Source organism: Thunnus albacares, chromosome 17 (assembly GCF_914725855.1).
Source record: "Thunnus albacares chromosome 17, fThuAlb1.1, whole genome shotgun sequence".
In the NCBI taxonomy this organism is placed as follows: domain Eukaryota; kingdom Metazoa; phylum Chordata; class Actinopteri; order Scombriformes; family Scombridae; genus Thunnus; species Thunnus albacares.
The window spans coordinates 4,081,063-4,095,558 of record NC_058122.1 but is presented as its reverse complement, the minus strand read 5'-3'; the positions used below and the strand labels follow the sequence as shown (position 1 = coordinate 4,095,558).

The 14,496-nt window shown below is 36.9% G+C and overlaps 1 protein-coding gene across 2 annotated transcripts; it reads right to left on the bottom strand.

Annotated features, from left to right (window-relative positions):
• Positions 1 to 6,772: 6,772 nt before the first annotated feature.
• LOC122967382 (DELTA-stichotoxin-Hcr4a-like) lies at positions 6,773 to 13,141 on the bottom strand. 2 transcript variants are annotated; one of them, XM_044332006.1, is made up of 4 exons: positions 12,974 to 13,141; positions 11,867 to 11,947; positions 8,283 to 8,459; positions 6,773 to 8,188 (listed from the first exon to the last, which is right to left on the bottom strand). In XM_044332006.1, the coding sequence occupies exons 3-4, from the start codon at positions 8,426 to 8,428 to the stop codon at positions 7,759 to 7,761; spliced, it is 576 nt and encodes a 191-aa protein (XP_044187941.1). In that variant the 5' UTR covers positions 8,429 to 8,459; positions 11,867 to 11,947; positions 12,974 to 13,141; the 3' UTR covers positions 6,773 to 7,758. The 2 variants fall into 2 exon arrangements, with proteins under 2 accessions (XP_044187941.1, XP_044187940.1); XM_044332005.1 differs by having other exon boundaries at positions 12,984 to 13,141.
• Positions 13,142 to 14,496: the final 1,355 nt, after the last annotated feature.

Below are 14,496 nucleotides of genomic sequence, written 5' to 3'. Positions count from 1 at the left end.
ACTGACACTAATGAGAAGGGTGATACTGAGATCTGGATTTCAGTAGACAGGCCAGGTCTGGTTTGAGGGAAGTGGTTGAGAGGCGTAAAATGTCACGTAGGTGGAAGTCACTTAGTCTTGACCTCAAGCAGTTCTTTTTTAAGTTCATGACAGAGAATGTCTTCTCACACAAATATGTGGAGCGGAATAAGCTCAACATTTTCTTTGCAAATGTTCGCATTTCTGGAAACCTGCCTTTATCCAGCTGCCGCTAAAAGTCAACAACAGAAAACTGCTGGTGTCTGCCACGCCACTCATTGTCACACTGCAGCTCAATTAGCTCCAGCTGCAGCTGTGGCGAAGCATCACTGGGGTCCACGGAGAAGGGAGAAGAAAAAAGTAAATGTCCTTTTCAATAGCTGCAAAATCCCGAAAGCTTTCCTTAAACTCCATAGAAAGAGATCCGATGGCTACTGCATACCTCTTCGTTTGCGCACCGATGTTGTCCTGTGGAAAACTGTCCATGACCTCTTGCAAAGCTAAAAAATGTGCGGTGCAGGGTTCAGTTTGTGACAAGTGTTTTTGGAAAAGTTGCAACTTGGTTCCAAAGGCCTTAATGTGCGCATACAGTTGGCTCACCACTGCATCTTGTCCTTGGAGGCTAACGTTCAAGATGATTCGCTTGTTTGGCCTTTAAGGCTTTGGAGGTCAAGCAGCTCCTCTATTACGTTCATGTCATCGTCAACTCCTCTCAAAAAAATCAGTAGCTGTGCAGTGTCAGATGCATCTGTGCTTTCATCGCAGGCTAATGAAAAATAATCAAAAGTCACTCCCCTGTCCCCCAGTTGTCTCTGAATATCTGACAATATGTCCTCTATTCTCAGTGCCACAGTGTTACGAGCCAGGCAAACATTAGCAAATTCTTGCTTCTTCTAGGGGCAAATGTTCTCCACCATTTTCATGACACAGTCCTTGATAAACGTACCTTTTGTGAAAGGTTTTCCATGTTTGGCGATTAACATGGCAACTTCGTAGCTTGCTTTGGTGACAGATTCATTTGACTCACAGGCCCATGTGAAGAGTCGCTGTTGTGAGGCTAAAGCAGCTTGGAGTTGCTTCACTTTTTCTGTGCGCTTACTCTCTGTTAGCTTGTCGTATGCGTTAGCATGTTTTGTCTGGTCGTGTCTCTTTACATTGAATTCCTTAAACAAAGCAACAGTCTCTTGACAAATTAGGCATATAGCGCCATATCACAACAAAAGTCATCTCAAGGCACTTTTCACATAGAGCAGGTCAAGACCGTACTCTTTAATTTACAGACCCAACAATTCCCCCATGAGCAAGCACTTGGCGACAGCGGTAAGGAAAAATTCCCCTTTAACGGGTAGAAACCTCAAGCAGAACCCGGCTCTTGGTGGGCGGCCATCTGCTTTGACCGGTTGGGTTGAGAGAGAGAAAGAGAGAGGGAAAGGGGGAGGGGGGACAGAAGAACAACAATCATAACAATAACAATAAGTATAAGCATCAATAGCCAGGGAAGGATGCCATCAGGTGTGTGAAGGACCGTGAAGGCTCGGCCCAGAACCCAGGGTTTCCTGTGAGATGAGAAAGCACAAAAAACTCCAGGGAAGAACCAAAGTTATTGACATGCATTGATGTTACATGAATGCATACAGATGGAGAGGAGGAGGAGGAGAGAGGAGCTCAGTGCATCATGGGAAGTCCCCCAGCAGTCTAGGCCTATAGCAGCATAACTAAGGGCTGATCCAAGGCGAGCCTGGTAGGCCCTAACTATCAGCTTTATCAAAAAGGAAAGTTTTAAGCCTACTCTTAAACATAGAGAGGGTGTCTGCACCCCGGACCGAATCTGGTAGATGGTTCTATAGAAGAGCCTGATGGCTGAAGGCTCTGCCTCCCATTCTACTTTTAAAGACTGTAGAAACCACCAGTAAGCCTGCATTCTGGGAGTGCAGTGTTCTAGTGGGATAATACGGTATTATGAGCTCTTCAAGATATGAACACACAATTGCCTCAATTTTCAGCGAAAAAATAATGTAATTCCCATCTCTCCTGGAAGCAGCGTCCCTCAATGTCAACTTTCCTCTTTTTATTTACAGGCACCATGGCAGAAATTAGCGAGAAGTGTTCACAGCAAGGTCACAGAGCCAGATAGAGTGGTGCTGCCACCATGAGGTGAAAGGAGAAATTGCATTTCTTGGGCTTTTATGATTTATTTATTCTGTTTGACAGTCCTAGCGGGCCATAAATAATACATTATAAAACTGAAGCTGCAGGCTGTATTAAATCTGACCGCGGGCCGTGATTGGCCCCCGGGCTGGACTTTGGACATGCTTGTGTTAGATGCTGGTTTGGTCGTTGCTCTTCAAAATCCCTGTTAGCGACACGCTGTCTGTCCATGACTTATACTTACAGCAGTTTGTTTACTTTGTCTCCAATGAGACATTAAATTTTGCACTTAATCTGTGGTTCACATGGGTGCTGAACTGTAGGGATGATCTATATGGATCACGGATCACCACTAGTAGTAGTCTACAACTGTTTTCAATTGTGAGTGAGGCCATGGTCTTTACTGGTTTTCTTCCTATTTGAAGGATAAGCTTCTGTTATTTCAAGTAGTTTTAATACACTGAAATAAAAATTCCACAAGGGTCATTCCTTGCACCTTTGCTTTTTAATTTATACTCCCACTTGGTTCCATTATAAGGAAATATAATTTAGCCTTTTCATTCATATTCTGAGTTGTATCACTGGATATCGTGAATGTTTACTATACTTCACTTGCCTCTATAGTTTCATAGCTGTAAATGTCTTTGATTAGCTGATAACACTGCAGGCAAGTTATTGATCTTAAATGTAGTAAACATAGTTTTATAAATATAGCCGCAAGCGGCAATGAGCGGGGTCCAAGCACAAAGGGCAATCTTCGACTTAATATGACCTTCAGAAGAAGTTGAAAAGATGCCACATGCATAAATTGCCACATGGTGGCAAGTTTGAATTGGCCACCTGGGGATTCAAACCCTGGACCTTTAGATCCCCAGAGAATATGACTTTCTGACTGTGACACTGGGGAGACATGGTTTCCACACACCTTCATACAGCTTGAAGCAATGACATCACATGTGCTGGACTCGGGTATTTTGGTGATGTCTGATCCAATACTGAGCAAAAAAGAAAATGTTGTGCACACAGTACAAATTACAGCAAGATATTGAATATCACTGCAGACTCACTGTTTGACTGATCTGAACACCATCTGAAAGACTGATATCTACCATCTAGAGAATGTCTGGCAATTTTTCTGGTTTGGTCCAGAGATGCTCTGTACTAACTTTGTTTGGAATATTGTCAGTCTAATTATTTAAACCAGATTGTTGCAGTCATTTTAAGTTGTTCTGAATAACATCATGAGCTAAATGCTATTCTGAATGCAGAGTAAAAAATTGAAAACTAAGTATGAACTTTCATCAAACATTGTACATTTTCTGAACTGTAGCCTGCAAAAATAAATACACAGTAGGAAAGATTGTAGTTTTCAAAGTCCTTTACACATTCTTGGTTGATGTGACACTTTAAATTTATCATGACATGACTATTCAATAAAGTACAGCAACTTAAATAATAAATCAATGCCACCAAGTTAAACAAAATGTAAAAATCATTCCTTCCACAAAATGCAATACTACAATTTACCGATCTTCCCTAAACACTTCACACAGGCTATCGGTAGATGCTTCATAGGCAACCGCGCACAGAGAAGTGTCTAGTTCTTCAGTTACTGCAGGTCACACTACTCTGACAGGTATGTGGCCAAAAGTAAGTAAGTTTGGAAAGATTAAAATAAGGTGTTTTAATGTAAGATTTACATAAATGACGAGTAGAGCTGGCGTTTTGCCAGAGAGAGAGAAAACTACTAAACTGTGCAGTGGAAAAAAACATCTTTGGGACTCCAGCAGGCATTTCCCTCCAAATTAATGAGTTATCCTGGTGAGTTAGCCACTTCAGGTTAGCTGGTTAGCATTAAGGTTTTGTTCCAAAATAATTTCATCATGTGTTAGTTTACCTTGAAAGGTATGATGAAGCAAAATTCAGTCAGGATATAATGTTTGTGTGACATGATGAGAATATAACTGATGGTGCTAAGCTTTTTAGCCGCTAACCACTTAGGCATAATTGCAGCCTAGATGCTCGGCTGAGTGCAACATGCTAAGCTGCTGATGTAGCCCTGGGAAAGCACTTAAGGCAGTTTGTGCATATTTGAAATGGGCTTAAATGCTAATGTTTATGTACTATAAAATATACAAGGCCAGAAACGTGCATTTATTTGAAATGTATGTGTACAAAAAAAGGGGGAGAGACTTAGTTCAGAAATGTTTATGCTAACACTTACTATGAAGCCCATGTCCATAATGCATTATAAACATTCCTATATTGTGTTATAATCTGCTTAAAGCACTGTATAATTATAGTTTTAAGCACTCATAAATATTCATATCTCTTTATAACAATAATCATAACACATTATAAAGCATTTTATAATGACATAAGGTATATAATCACAATACTTAATAATTGCAGGTCATTCACTGACATTTTTTGCAAGGATCACAGTGTATTATAATTCTCATAGTTGTAATACATTATAATAATTCTATAGTAAATCAATAATCACTGTCATAATGCATGAAAATGTGATTATAAGTTACTTCAACGTCAGGATCCTACTGAGTGTGTGTGCGCCGCATTTCAGCTCTGACGCAGTTTTGCTCCATCCTCTGCATGGTGTCCTATCCCACCAGGAGTGTTTCAGAAGCAGAGCATTTTGTCTACAGGGAAGCCATGCACCTTTTAAATTCAGTTTCACTACTAAAGGAATTACTGCAGCCTAGTCAAAGCTGAAAGAGCGTCTTTAGGCTACCATGATTACTGTAGTAGCAGGGCAACTAAACTGTCCAATTTTGTTAACTTGCTCAGATTTTGTTGATTTGGTCATTTTCCTTGATTTTTGTACTATTGCTAAGTAGGCCACGTAGTTAAATGGTTGCTTAATTTGTCTGTTGTGTTTATTATTGATATACAATGGGGAGTCTGCACAGGGTGTTTTATTTTGAAAATTGACCAGATGCTCTATGTTACTGTCTGAATGGCCTGAAGAAACCAGAGGGTTCATTATAATTAAACTTTAGAATATATTTCATTAAGATATAAAATAGAATAACATAACAAGGCTGCACAGTGTGACAGTTTTAATCACATATGCTATTAAAAATAATTCTGTGCAAAGAGAAATATGTATCCACTCATACGTGTGACTTGTATTAAATTACTCTTTTTACTTGCAAAACTTTTAATGCACTTAGGGTAACTAGTGTTTCCCCTATGTTGGCGGGGGGCGGGGGGGTGCGCTGAGTAAAAGTCGGGAGACTAAGCAGCCAGACATTTCTCCGTCCTCTATTTCTCTGTTTAGTGTCTTCAGGTTAGGCTAACCCATTGTTGCTAACTTTGGAGCTAACTGCCTTCACTTTTCCAGCAGTTGGGGAAACAACAGACGTGACTTTTCTTGGTCTTGACAAGCTGCAGCATTTCTTAACTTACACACTGTAGTCTGTACTGTACATCTACTATCAGACTGACCGCTTATTGCCAGCCTTTTCCTCTGCTCCGTTCACATTCACATCACTTTTCTGCCACTCGCTCTCTCACTCAACTACTCACTCACCCACTACACACACATATTAATATTACGCACCGCCGTATTCCTTAAAAGGAACTACACTCCCAAGAGTTTACCAGGCAACAACACAGAGGTTAACTCATGTTTTGGAACATGTATATGTATATAATATATATATAATATATATATATTTTATAAATAATCTTAATGTTAAGTGTAAGTATTCCAACTTTCTGCCCCAGTGTTCAACATACACAACTCGATTAAATCAATCAAATCAAACAAAAATAAAACATTCAAAACAAAAACAAGAATGACACAGTCAGTATAAACAAACAAAACAACATAAATCAAAAACAACCTACACATCCTGTACCGTCTTACTATGCCAGTTCCATACCGTACCCATTAAATGTTATTTTTAAACATCTATTTAAACTTATTAAATGTTCTATATGTTTTCATTTCCTCGCTGCAGTTGTTCCATAAAGTAACTCCTTTGACTGTGATACAATGATATTTTGCATTAGTCCTCACTAATTGCAGCATAATTTATTATCTATTATTACTCCAAGAAATTTAATTTCAGACACTCTTTCAAGTTCTACTACATGAGTTTCCTGTTTGAGTTAGTTAAACGATTCCCAGCTATTATAAATTTGAACAACTGCTAAAAACTAAAAAAAAAAGTAAAAGTTACACAGACTTTACACTGTGGGTAACAACAGCCTATTTTGAACATGATTTTATGAAATATTTCTGTAAATTGTTAATAGCATTGAGTTCAATAACATTGATGTAAATGAAGTGGTTGCCTTACTTCACTTTGAAGCTCTTGTCTTTGATCTTCATTTTGACACATAAATTGTGTATAAAAGGTATAAATTGTGGCAGTGACAATAGTTTTGAAAACATTTATGTTTAAAAAGTTAAACAGCTGAACCTCGATGCTTGTCTCTCACAATATCCAACCAAGTTACATACATGTACATACATGACACACATATTAAAAACATTGCAAAAATTTCAGTTTATGTACTGTATGTCCATATATCTTTACAGATATATACATAGTTGAATATAAATGCATATATGGTGTATGGGTATAGAATAATGTTCCTTAAATTAATTAATTAGATATGTATTCATCCTTCCAGCCACTGAATTTAAACCCAGGATGTTCTTGCTGTGAGAGAAACAGGTAACCACTGTACAGCTGGGCAGTTAGATTTGACTAATATCCCAAAATATGGAATTGTTTTGTATGGACATGTATTCAAAACTACATTATTTTTGCTTGTTGCTGTAATAAAAAACAAGGGGAAAGCTTTTGCAAAAGTGTTTGTTTAAATACTTCAGCAATTTCATTTGAAGTATTCAGTGAAATCAACTGAAAATTTCATATGATGCTTCAGTATCTCTTTCTCAATATATGCCTGTCCTGAGACATCTTTGTACATATCAGAATCCCTTATTGAAACATGCCTAACACTAAGCTTTTCTTTAATAAATATTTGGACTATGATTCATAGGTTTAGTTTGATTATATTATTACATTACATTTTCTATTTTATTTTATAAACACACATACAAGGAGATAGAATTTACAGATTTATTTGGTGTTACAGATTTTATACATATCAGTTTGGAACTGTCAGTAACCTTTCAATGATATAACACAGCCAAAAAAAACATATAGCATAACTTATGTTGAGACCCTACTTTAGACCCTTATTATTGCCTGTTCTCATCTGTGGTGTTGACTGCAAATTGTGAACTTTTGTTGTTGTTTTTGAGCCAAATTTCACATAGAGTTTTCCATCCAGAATGATATCAATATTATCTGCTTTCTTTATTTTTGGGGCTAAGGAGGAGAGGCATTCAAAATGCTGTATTTCAATATATATTAGTATAGATGCAACCCCCATTTTGAATGCATTGGAACAATGTTTTCATTTTTCCAGATCAGTGTTTTACTCTGACAGCCCATGTGATTACACCAAAACCATCTGTATAAATTTGTAAAACGACAACAGAATTGTGGTAAAATACACAAGTGAGTCATTTAGTAATTGATTGACATTTTACATTTTAGTCACACAGTTCATGACTTGCACCTTCATGACAGGTTGGTAGGAGTCTGACATTGTTGCCATGACTTTAACACGATCATCCTCCTGAATGAGAGCTGGGCTGTTCGCTTTACCCCTGACAAATGATGGGCTGGTGTTATAATACATGTCATTAAAAAGATCATGATCACACTCTTTGCTCTTTTCAAAGATTCCCACTGCGTACCAGTTTGAGTATATATTAAAGTCAAAGGGCACAGAGAACATGACAGCTATTTTCTCAGTGGGCTGGTCTGTATCCTCCTCCAGGAGATCATAAGTGAGGACGCCAACAGATCCACATGCTGTGTTAGGAGTCTTGCTGAACTCCACGACATCACATTTGGAAGGGGCAATGAAAGGTGACAGAGGTATGGCACAGCTTCCACTCTCAATGTACATCCTAGTTATAGAAACAGTAGAACAATCCTTATGAATTGAAGATATTTGTTGACTATTTATTTTAACATAGATGTGTGAAAAAATGTGCAAAATACCTGGGATTACAAAGGCTGAATTTGCATTCATTCTTAATGTCAATGGTGCACTGGCGATGTGTGGGAGAAGCTTCACCAACTGCAGCACCGACCGCTGTTGCCTCCCCAATAATTTCAGCTGCTGTTTCTGCTATAACTTCCGCCATGGTGATCAGTTCAAAGACACAGAGTGGATTCCTTAAGTTTTGTTTTAACAGACAGACAGAAAGTGTTACGTCAAGCAGAAGAACAACAGCATTTTTAATGTTTCATGAGAAAAAGTTTTTAGAATGAGGACAAATTGATATATTTGGCAGACGTAGTGTATCTCAAGTATTTTGGCTATGGTTGCTGGAGCTGATACTCAGCACTTTGACCTGATATCTACATTGGATCTGCTTAGGCTTAACTAGGCTTGATGGGCAGCTTCTTCTGAATGCCATGACCTGCTCAGTTGTCCAACCATCCATCCAACCATTATCTAGTTCCACTATCCCTCTGGTATGCAAAGTTTTTCATGATAATGTCCCTTGACCTGTCTTAGCAAAGAAAAAGTGTCCCAGAACCAACCCCCTCTTTACCTGCATCCATACACTCAGGGTTGTACCAGCTAATAGCAGCAAACAGAAACAAGATGCAGTTCCCTTCATTTCCATTACCTGTCCCTACAGCCATTACAGTTAGTTTTGTAGTTGGGTCTTTTTGAGATAAATATTTACAGTCTGCCATGTTGTTATCTTGTGTTGCGCTTTGTACAATGATGCAGCTAAAAAGTGCAATGATTCTATGGTATTTTGTGAGTTCTTATTCCTTCTCAGGTCTTAGCCAGGTGGAAATTTGTCACTGATGCTTGTACGATGTTTTTTTTAAATGCTGTTCCAAATTACACCGTTTTAAAACAGAGCATGTCTGCTGGCATAGTCAGCACAGTGTATCTGAGTTGTTATCGGTGAAGAAAAGCTCATCTGTCCATTTTTCCTGAAACTTTCTGTGCGTATTTTCTATGTTGTGAAACTTTCTCCCTTTGCTAACCTGTTCTCCCTCACATTCATTTGTTTGTCCCTTCTCTTCCACCACATTTTCATCTTGCGTTTCACAATAATTCAATCAAAAAATCTCCCAAATTAAACAACCAAATACGTTGTTTGAACATGCACTCCAGAACGACACATAGCAGCATTTTCTAATCTGATGTCATCTCCACTGCGCCACTGCTCTGGGTCATAATTACTACAGCTGCTTCACGGCATCTGTCACTCAAAATAATTATATGTCATTTTTGAGCGACTGACATTATGTCATATTGTGATGTTTTTCTTTCTGTTCTTTCAATTCAACCTGTACAGTAGTTGGTCTTTCTCTCTCTGGCTGCTTTTGTTTAGTCACAAAACAATCCATAATTTGTCATGTATTGTCATGTTTTGTCATGTTTTGCATTTGTTGGCATAACAAATATATATACTGCCCCCAAGTGGGGGGAAGCTGTTTTGCTAATCAAGTTAATAATATTATACAGGCTTACATGTAAAACTGAGACAATCATGGGCCGCAAACTGAAGGCTACCCTACTTAGGATCTATTTGTTTTGTTTTATTTGTTTCACACACATAAAGACAAAACACATGAAGGAAATATAAAAAGTACATGTGAAGGTGTGGTAGAAACCTGTAATGGCTTATATGAAAACCACACCCAAAAGACATACAAAAGGTATAATACAAATATACAAACTCATTGATACGTTTTAAACATTAGTGTTCAAATATAGTAGAATTATACTCTAAAAAATACAGAGAATCAGGAGTATTGCCGTATCGAGTATAAAAAACAGTTACTAAGAATGATCACTATTGTTCCAAGTCAAATGTTTTTGACAGCAGAGCAAGTCTTTGTACATAGACAATGAAAAAAGGAATTCATTAAATGTATGTTTTCATTCCCCACGAAAACTCCATGATATTTGATAGAAAACTGATCATGCAATGTTTTTTACAAAGGAAGGTGAAGATTCTTATCTGTCTTGTTGGGTAATTATGAAATTGTGAGGTAAATCTCTAAAACTGTGAGGTAAATCTGTGTCCTTATATCTCACCTAAAGTATCACAATCTGAAATATTTAAAATCCTTTGGCAATATGAACAATCACACTAATCTGGAATTTTGCAAGCACCAGCACAGTGAGAATAGCAAATGAAACATTATGTTGCAAGTAGATAGAAGTAGTAACTCATGGGAAGAAGTCATCTTTAAGTATATGGACCCACCAGCCTGAAGAGACTGCAAAAACACAAATATATAACACCAATTTTGTTTTCATTGTACTGGCTCCCTGTCTCCTTCAGGATTGATTACTAAATTGCTACTCACAAACAAATCCATCAACAGACATGTGCCTCCCTACCTACAGGAATTGATCACACCACAAACCTCTGTCTGCACCCACAGATCTGCCAACAGTTTGCTCCTCCAGGCCTCCAGTACTAAGCTCTGCACCATGGGGGATCGGGCTTTCTGCTCTGCTGCACCACTCTTGTGCAACAGCTTTCCTAACAGTCGGAGGGCAGCACAGACCCTAGACTTTTTTTTTTTTTTAAAAAGGCCTTAAAACCTTTCTATTCAGGAAAGCCTTTTCATCTTACCTCTTATTACTATTTTCTTTATGTTGTGTTTTCTATGTTATCAATACTGTAGCACTTTGACTTTCACTATGAATATAAAGCGTCATACAAATTAAATATATTATTATTATTATTACTATTCTTAACTGGAATGATCACCTCTGAAGAACGACTGCAAGCTCTAACTGTCAGGCGTGAAAGTCACCTACTTATACAGTTGATGGAGGGCAAAACCTGTTTCTGCAGGAACTCTCCTTCCAAGCAACTTGTATATCAAAATGATCAAAATCTTTCATCACTCTCAGTCCCTTCACACATGCAACCAAACATACAAATGTTTTTACAGGTATTTTTTTCCATGGGGCCAAGAGATTTGTTTACTGATGTGATTAGTCAGTGAATAGTGCATAATTTTAATAAAATGCAATATTTTCAACCATGTCTGTATAGATAGATAGATAGATAGGTAGATAGATAGATAGATAGATAGATAGATAGATAGATAGATAGATAGATAGATAGATAGATAGATATAGCTATATAGATATTTATAAACCAAGCTCTGGTTTTGCAGGATGCACAATTGAAGGCTGCAGTCAGTGCCACATTCAAGAAAGCTTGTCTAACAAATAAGAATATCAAACAAAATTACTACTCAAAAAAAAACATCAGGTAGATTTGTTTTAAAAGATTTTACTACTTCATCAAAGTTCCAAAAAATTAATGAGGCAGAGTTCAAATCTATGTCACACTGTGTGCAAGTAGTAACAGCACAACAAACATTGGACTTGGCTGAGCTTAAAATCATGGTCTTGTCGTTTTTATAGCTTATTAAATTAAATGTCAACCAAAAGTAAACAATACTGAATTATTTGCCATGTTAACTAGACAAACATTCTGCAGGTTTCTTGTCAACAGATTGATGTCGTCACTTCTGCTAAATGTAACTAGCTTTTCTGTGGCGCTCTGTCAGAACAACATTCTTACCTGATGGGTTAGATACTGTGTGATGATCAGATGTGATCAGATGACAGCAGACAAACACACTGTGGCTCCTTGTAGCTCACTCTAAATACAACACAGAAACAGCTTTAGTGATCAGTTCACTCGAGGTTTCAGGTCCCTAAATTTATACAACCACTATATAGCAAAAGTAACTGGTGTAAGTTTTACCTATCACCCTCAAAATACAAATATACTTTACCAACTGTCATATTACCTGGTATCTTTCACCTGATGTGTTGGCTGACTGTAATTGTAAATGATAAATGGACTTCATATAAATATGTCATGGAAGACAATGCCTCCCAAATTACATATTTTTATTAATATAATGAGGAAATCTTGTTAAGTAACGTATCTGGGAAGTTGAAAAATGTCGATAGTGAACATATCAGTAAATGTATATTTTCCCTACAAAATCTGCCCTTGCAATATTATACACTTGTAGCAACTAACTACAGCATTGTTAAAACATTTTTTATGGTCATGTTAAAGCACTCACTGCACTTGGTTAAGGTTGGGAGAAAACAGTGCATTGGTTGAATACAGAAAATGTTCGACCACCTCCTTACAACTTCAGTGGTGTACATACAGTAAATGGAGCACTTTATTCATTAAAAAAACATTACCTGTGAGAATAATCCAATTAAAGATTATGTTTCTTTCATGTGAACATAATCTGGAAAACAAAACCATATAAATTTAACTTCCTTGCCCTTAACCAAGTGTTAGTTGCCTAACTATATTTGCCATAAGCGCAATATTTCTCTAAGCATAATCATACTGTAACTGTCATGCACAGATATTGTAAAAAAAAAAAAAAGAAAAAAAAGAAGAATTTCAAAAACATTGGCGTTAGATATTAAAGAATGTTGTTATTGAACATGGTAATAAGTTAATAAGTAGTCTTATTTGTGCATTTTTACTTTTTCCTGAAGGAGAGGATTTGTATTATCTGGTCACACAAATACTGACTGTTCTTTCTAAATAGCAACGGAGGAAATGGGGTGATATATACAGCCACAAAAGGTTTTACAGAAGAGGTCGGAGTGAAGGCAGATTTTATCCCCCTTAGTATGCTATTTCAATTACCTATTCTCACCTGGAATGAAGACCTCTGAAGGACGGCTGCAAGATCCAGTTGTCAGGCTTAACTCTGTCAGTGTCGACGCAGGACTTAAGAAAATGGCTGTGGTTAGATCCTTTTTATTTAGTACCCTCCCTCCCAACAGGAACTTGTGTCATTTACTGAAATCACTTCATTCACTACTGACTTGGAAAAGAGATTGACATTGAAGTTTAAACTATGCAACTTTTATTTGGTGATAATTACAATATCTTTGATACTTTTCCATTTGCCTGTCTGCTTTAATCACTCTGTAAAGCCTCTTATACATACAGCAGTAATACAGTATATTTCATAATGTCATAGCACAGTGTCATGTGAGGTAAGATGACGAGTTCTCAGTCTATCTTCTGAGGAAATGAAAGTAGCTAATGAAACCTTACCCTTTTTTCAAAGAATTAATAGAAATCTTTTCAGGGACTTCCTGTTCTCTTTGGTTGCATTTTGAGACTGTGGGAATTTATTTAGCACACATTAAACTCAATAATTCTTGCACCAGTTATCATGGCTACGAAAATAAAATGCAGGTTCTAATGAACTGTATTTTTCCTTTAAAAAGCTGTCATTAAGGACCCATAAAAGTTTTTTTTTTAAAAAGTAAAAGACATGAACAACAAAAGAAAGAACAGCAACTCAAAACAGACACTGAATAAATAAATAAATCATTGAAAATTATTTTAATCATCTAACTCACACAGTCCTGAAAATGTTCACCTAAACTACTGTATTTTCTGGTGATAATTACACTATCTCCAACAATAACAGATATAGCATGCAGGGACAGATTAAACATCCAGTAATACACACAGTGTTTCTATTTCTGCTTAATGATAATGGACACATATTCATCATCATTTCTGCGACTGCATTACCAAATCTGATAAAATTATGGGCAACATTTTATTTTACAGGTCTGTTATTTCCTCACAGGGAAAGGAGACACCATGTTCTCAGACTGTAATTTTTTGTTGTTTAAAAGCAGTTGTTGATTTCCAGAGGAATTACTGAGAAATAAAAGTTCGATTTACACTTAAGTAAACATTTGTCCTTTATTTGAATATATTTACAAGGAAATTATTAAGTATTATGGACCAATAAGATAAAGCATAACCAAATTATACATACGTGACTTCACTAAATGTTTTTGGATTTATATAAATATATACAGTATCTCTATTTTTCCATTTGCCTTTGTAAAGCCTCTTATACATACAGCAGTAATACAGTATATTTCGTAGTATCACAGCACAGGGTCATGTGAGGTAAGAAGAAGAGTTCTCAGTCTATCTTCTGAGAAAAGTAAAGTAGCCAACGAAGCCTTCCCCTCTTTCCATTTCAAAGAATGAATATCATGAGAGTTAATAGAATGTGATGTGGACACAGAGCCTTTATTTTTTTCAGGGACTTCCTGTTCTCTTTGGTTGCATTTTGAGACTGTGGGAATTTATTTAGCACACATTAAACTCAATAATTCTTGCACCAGTTATCA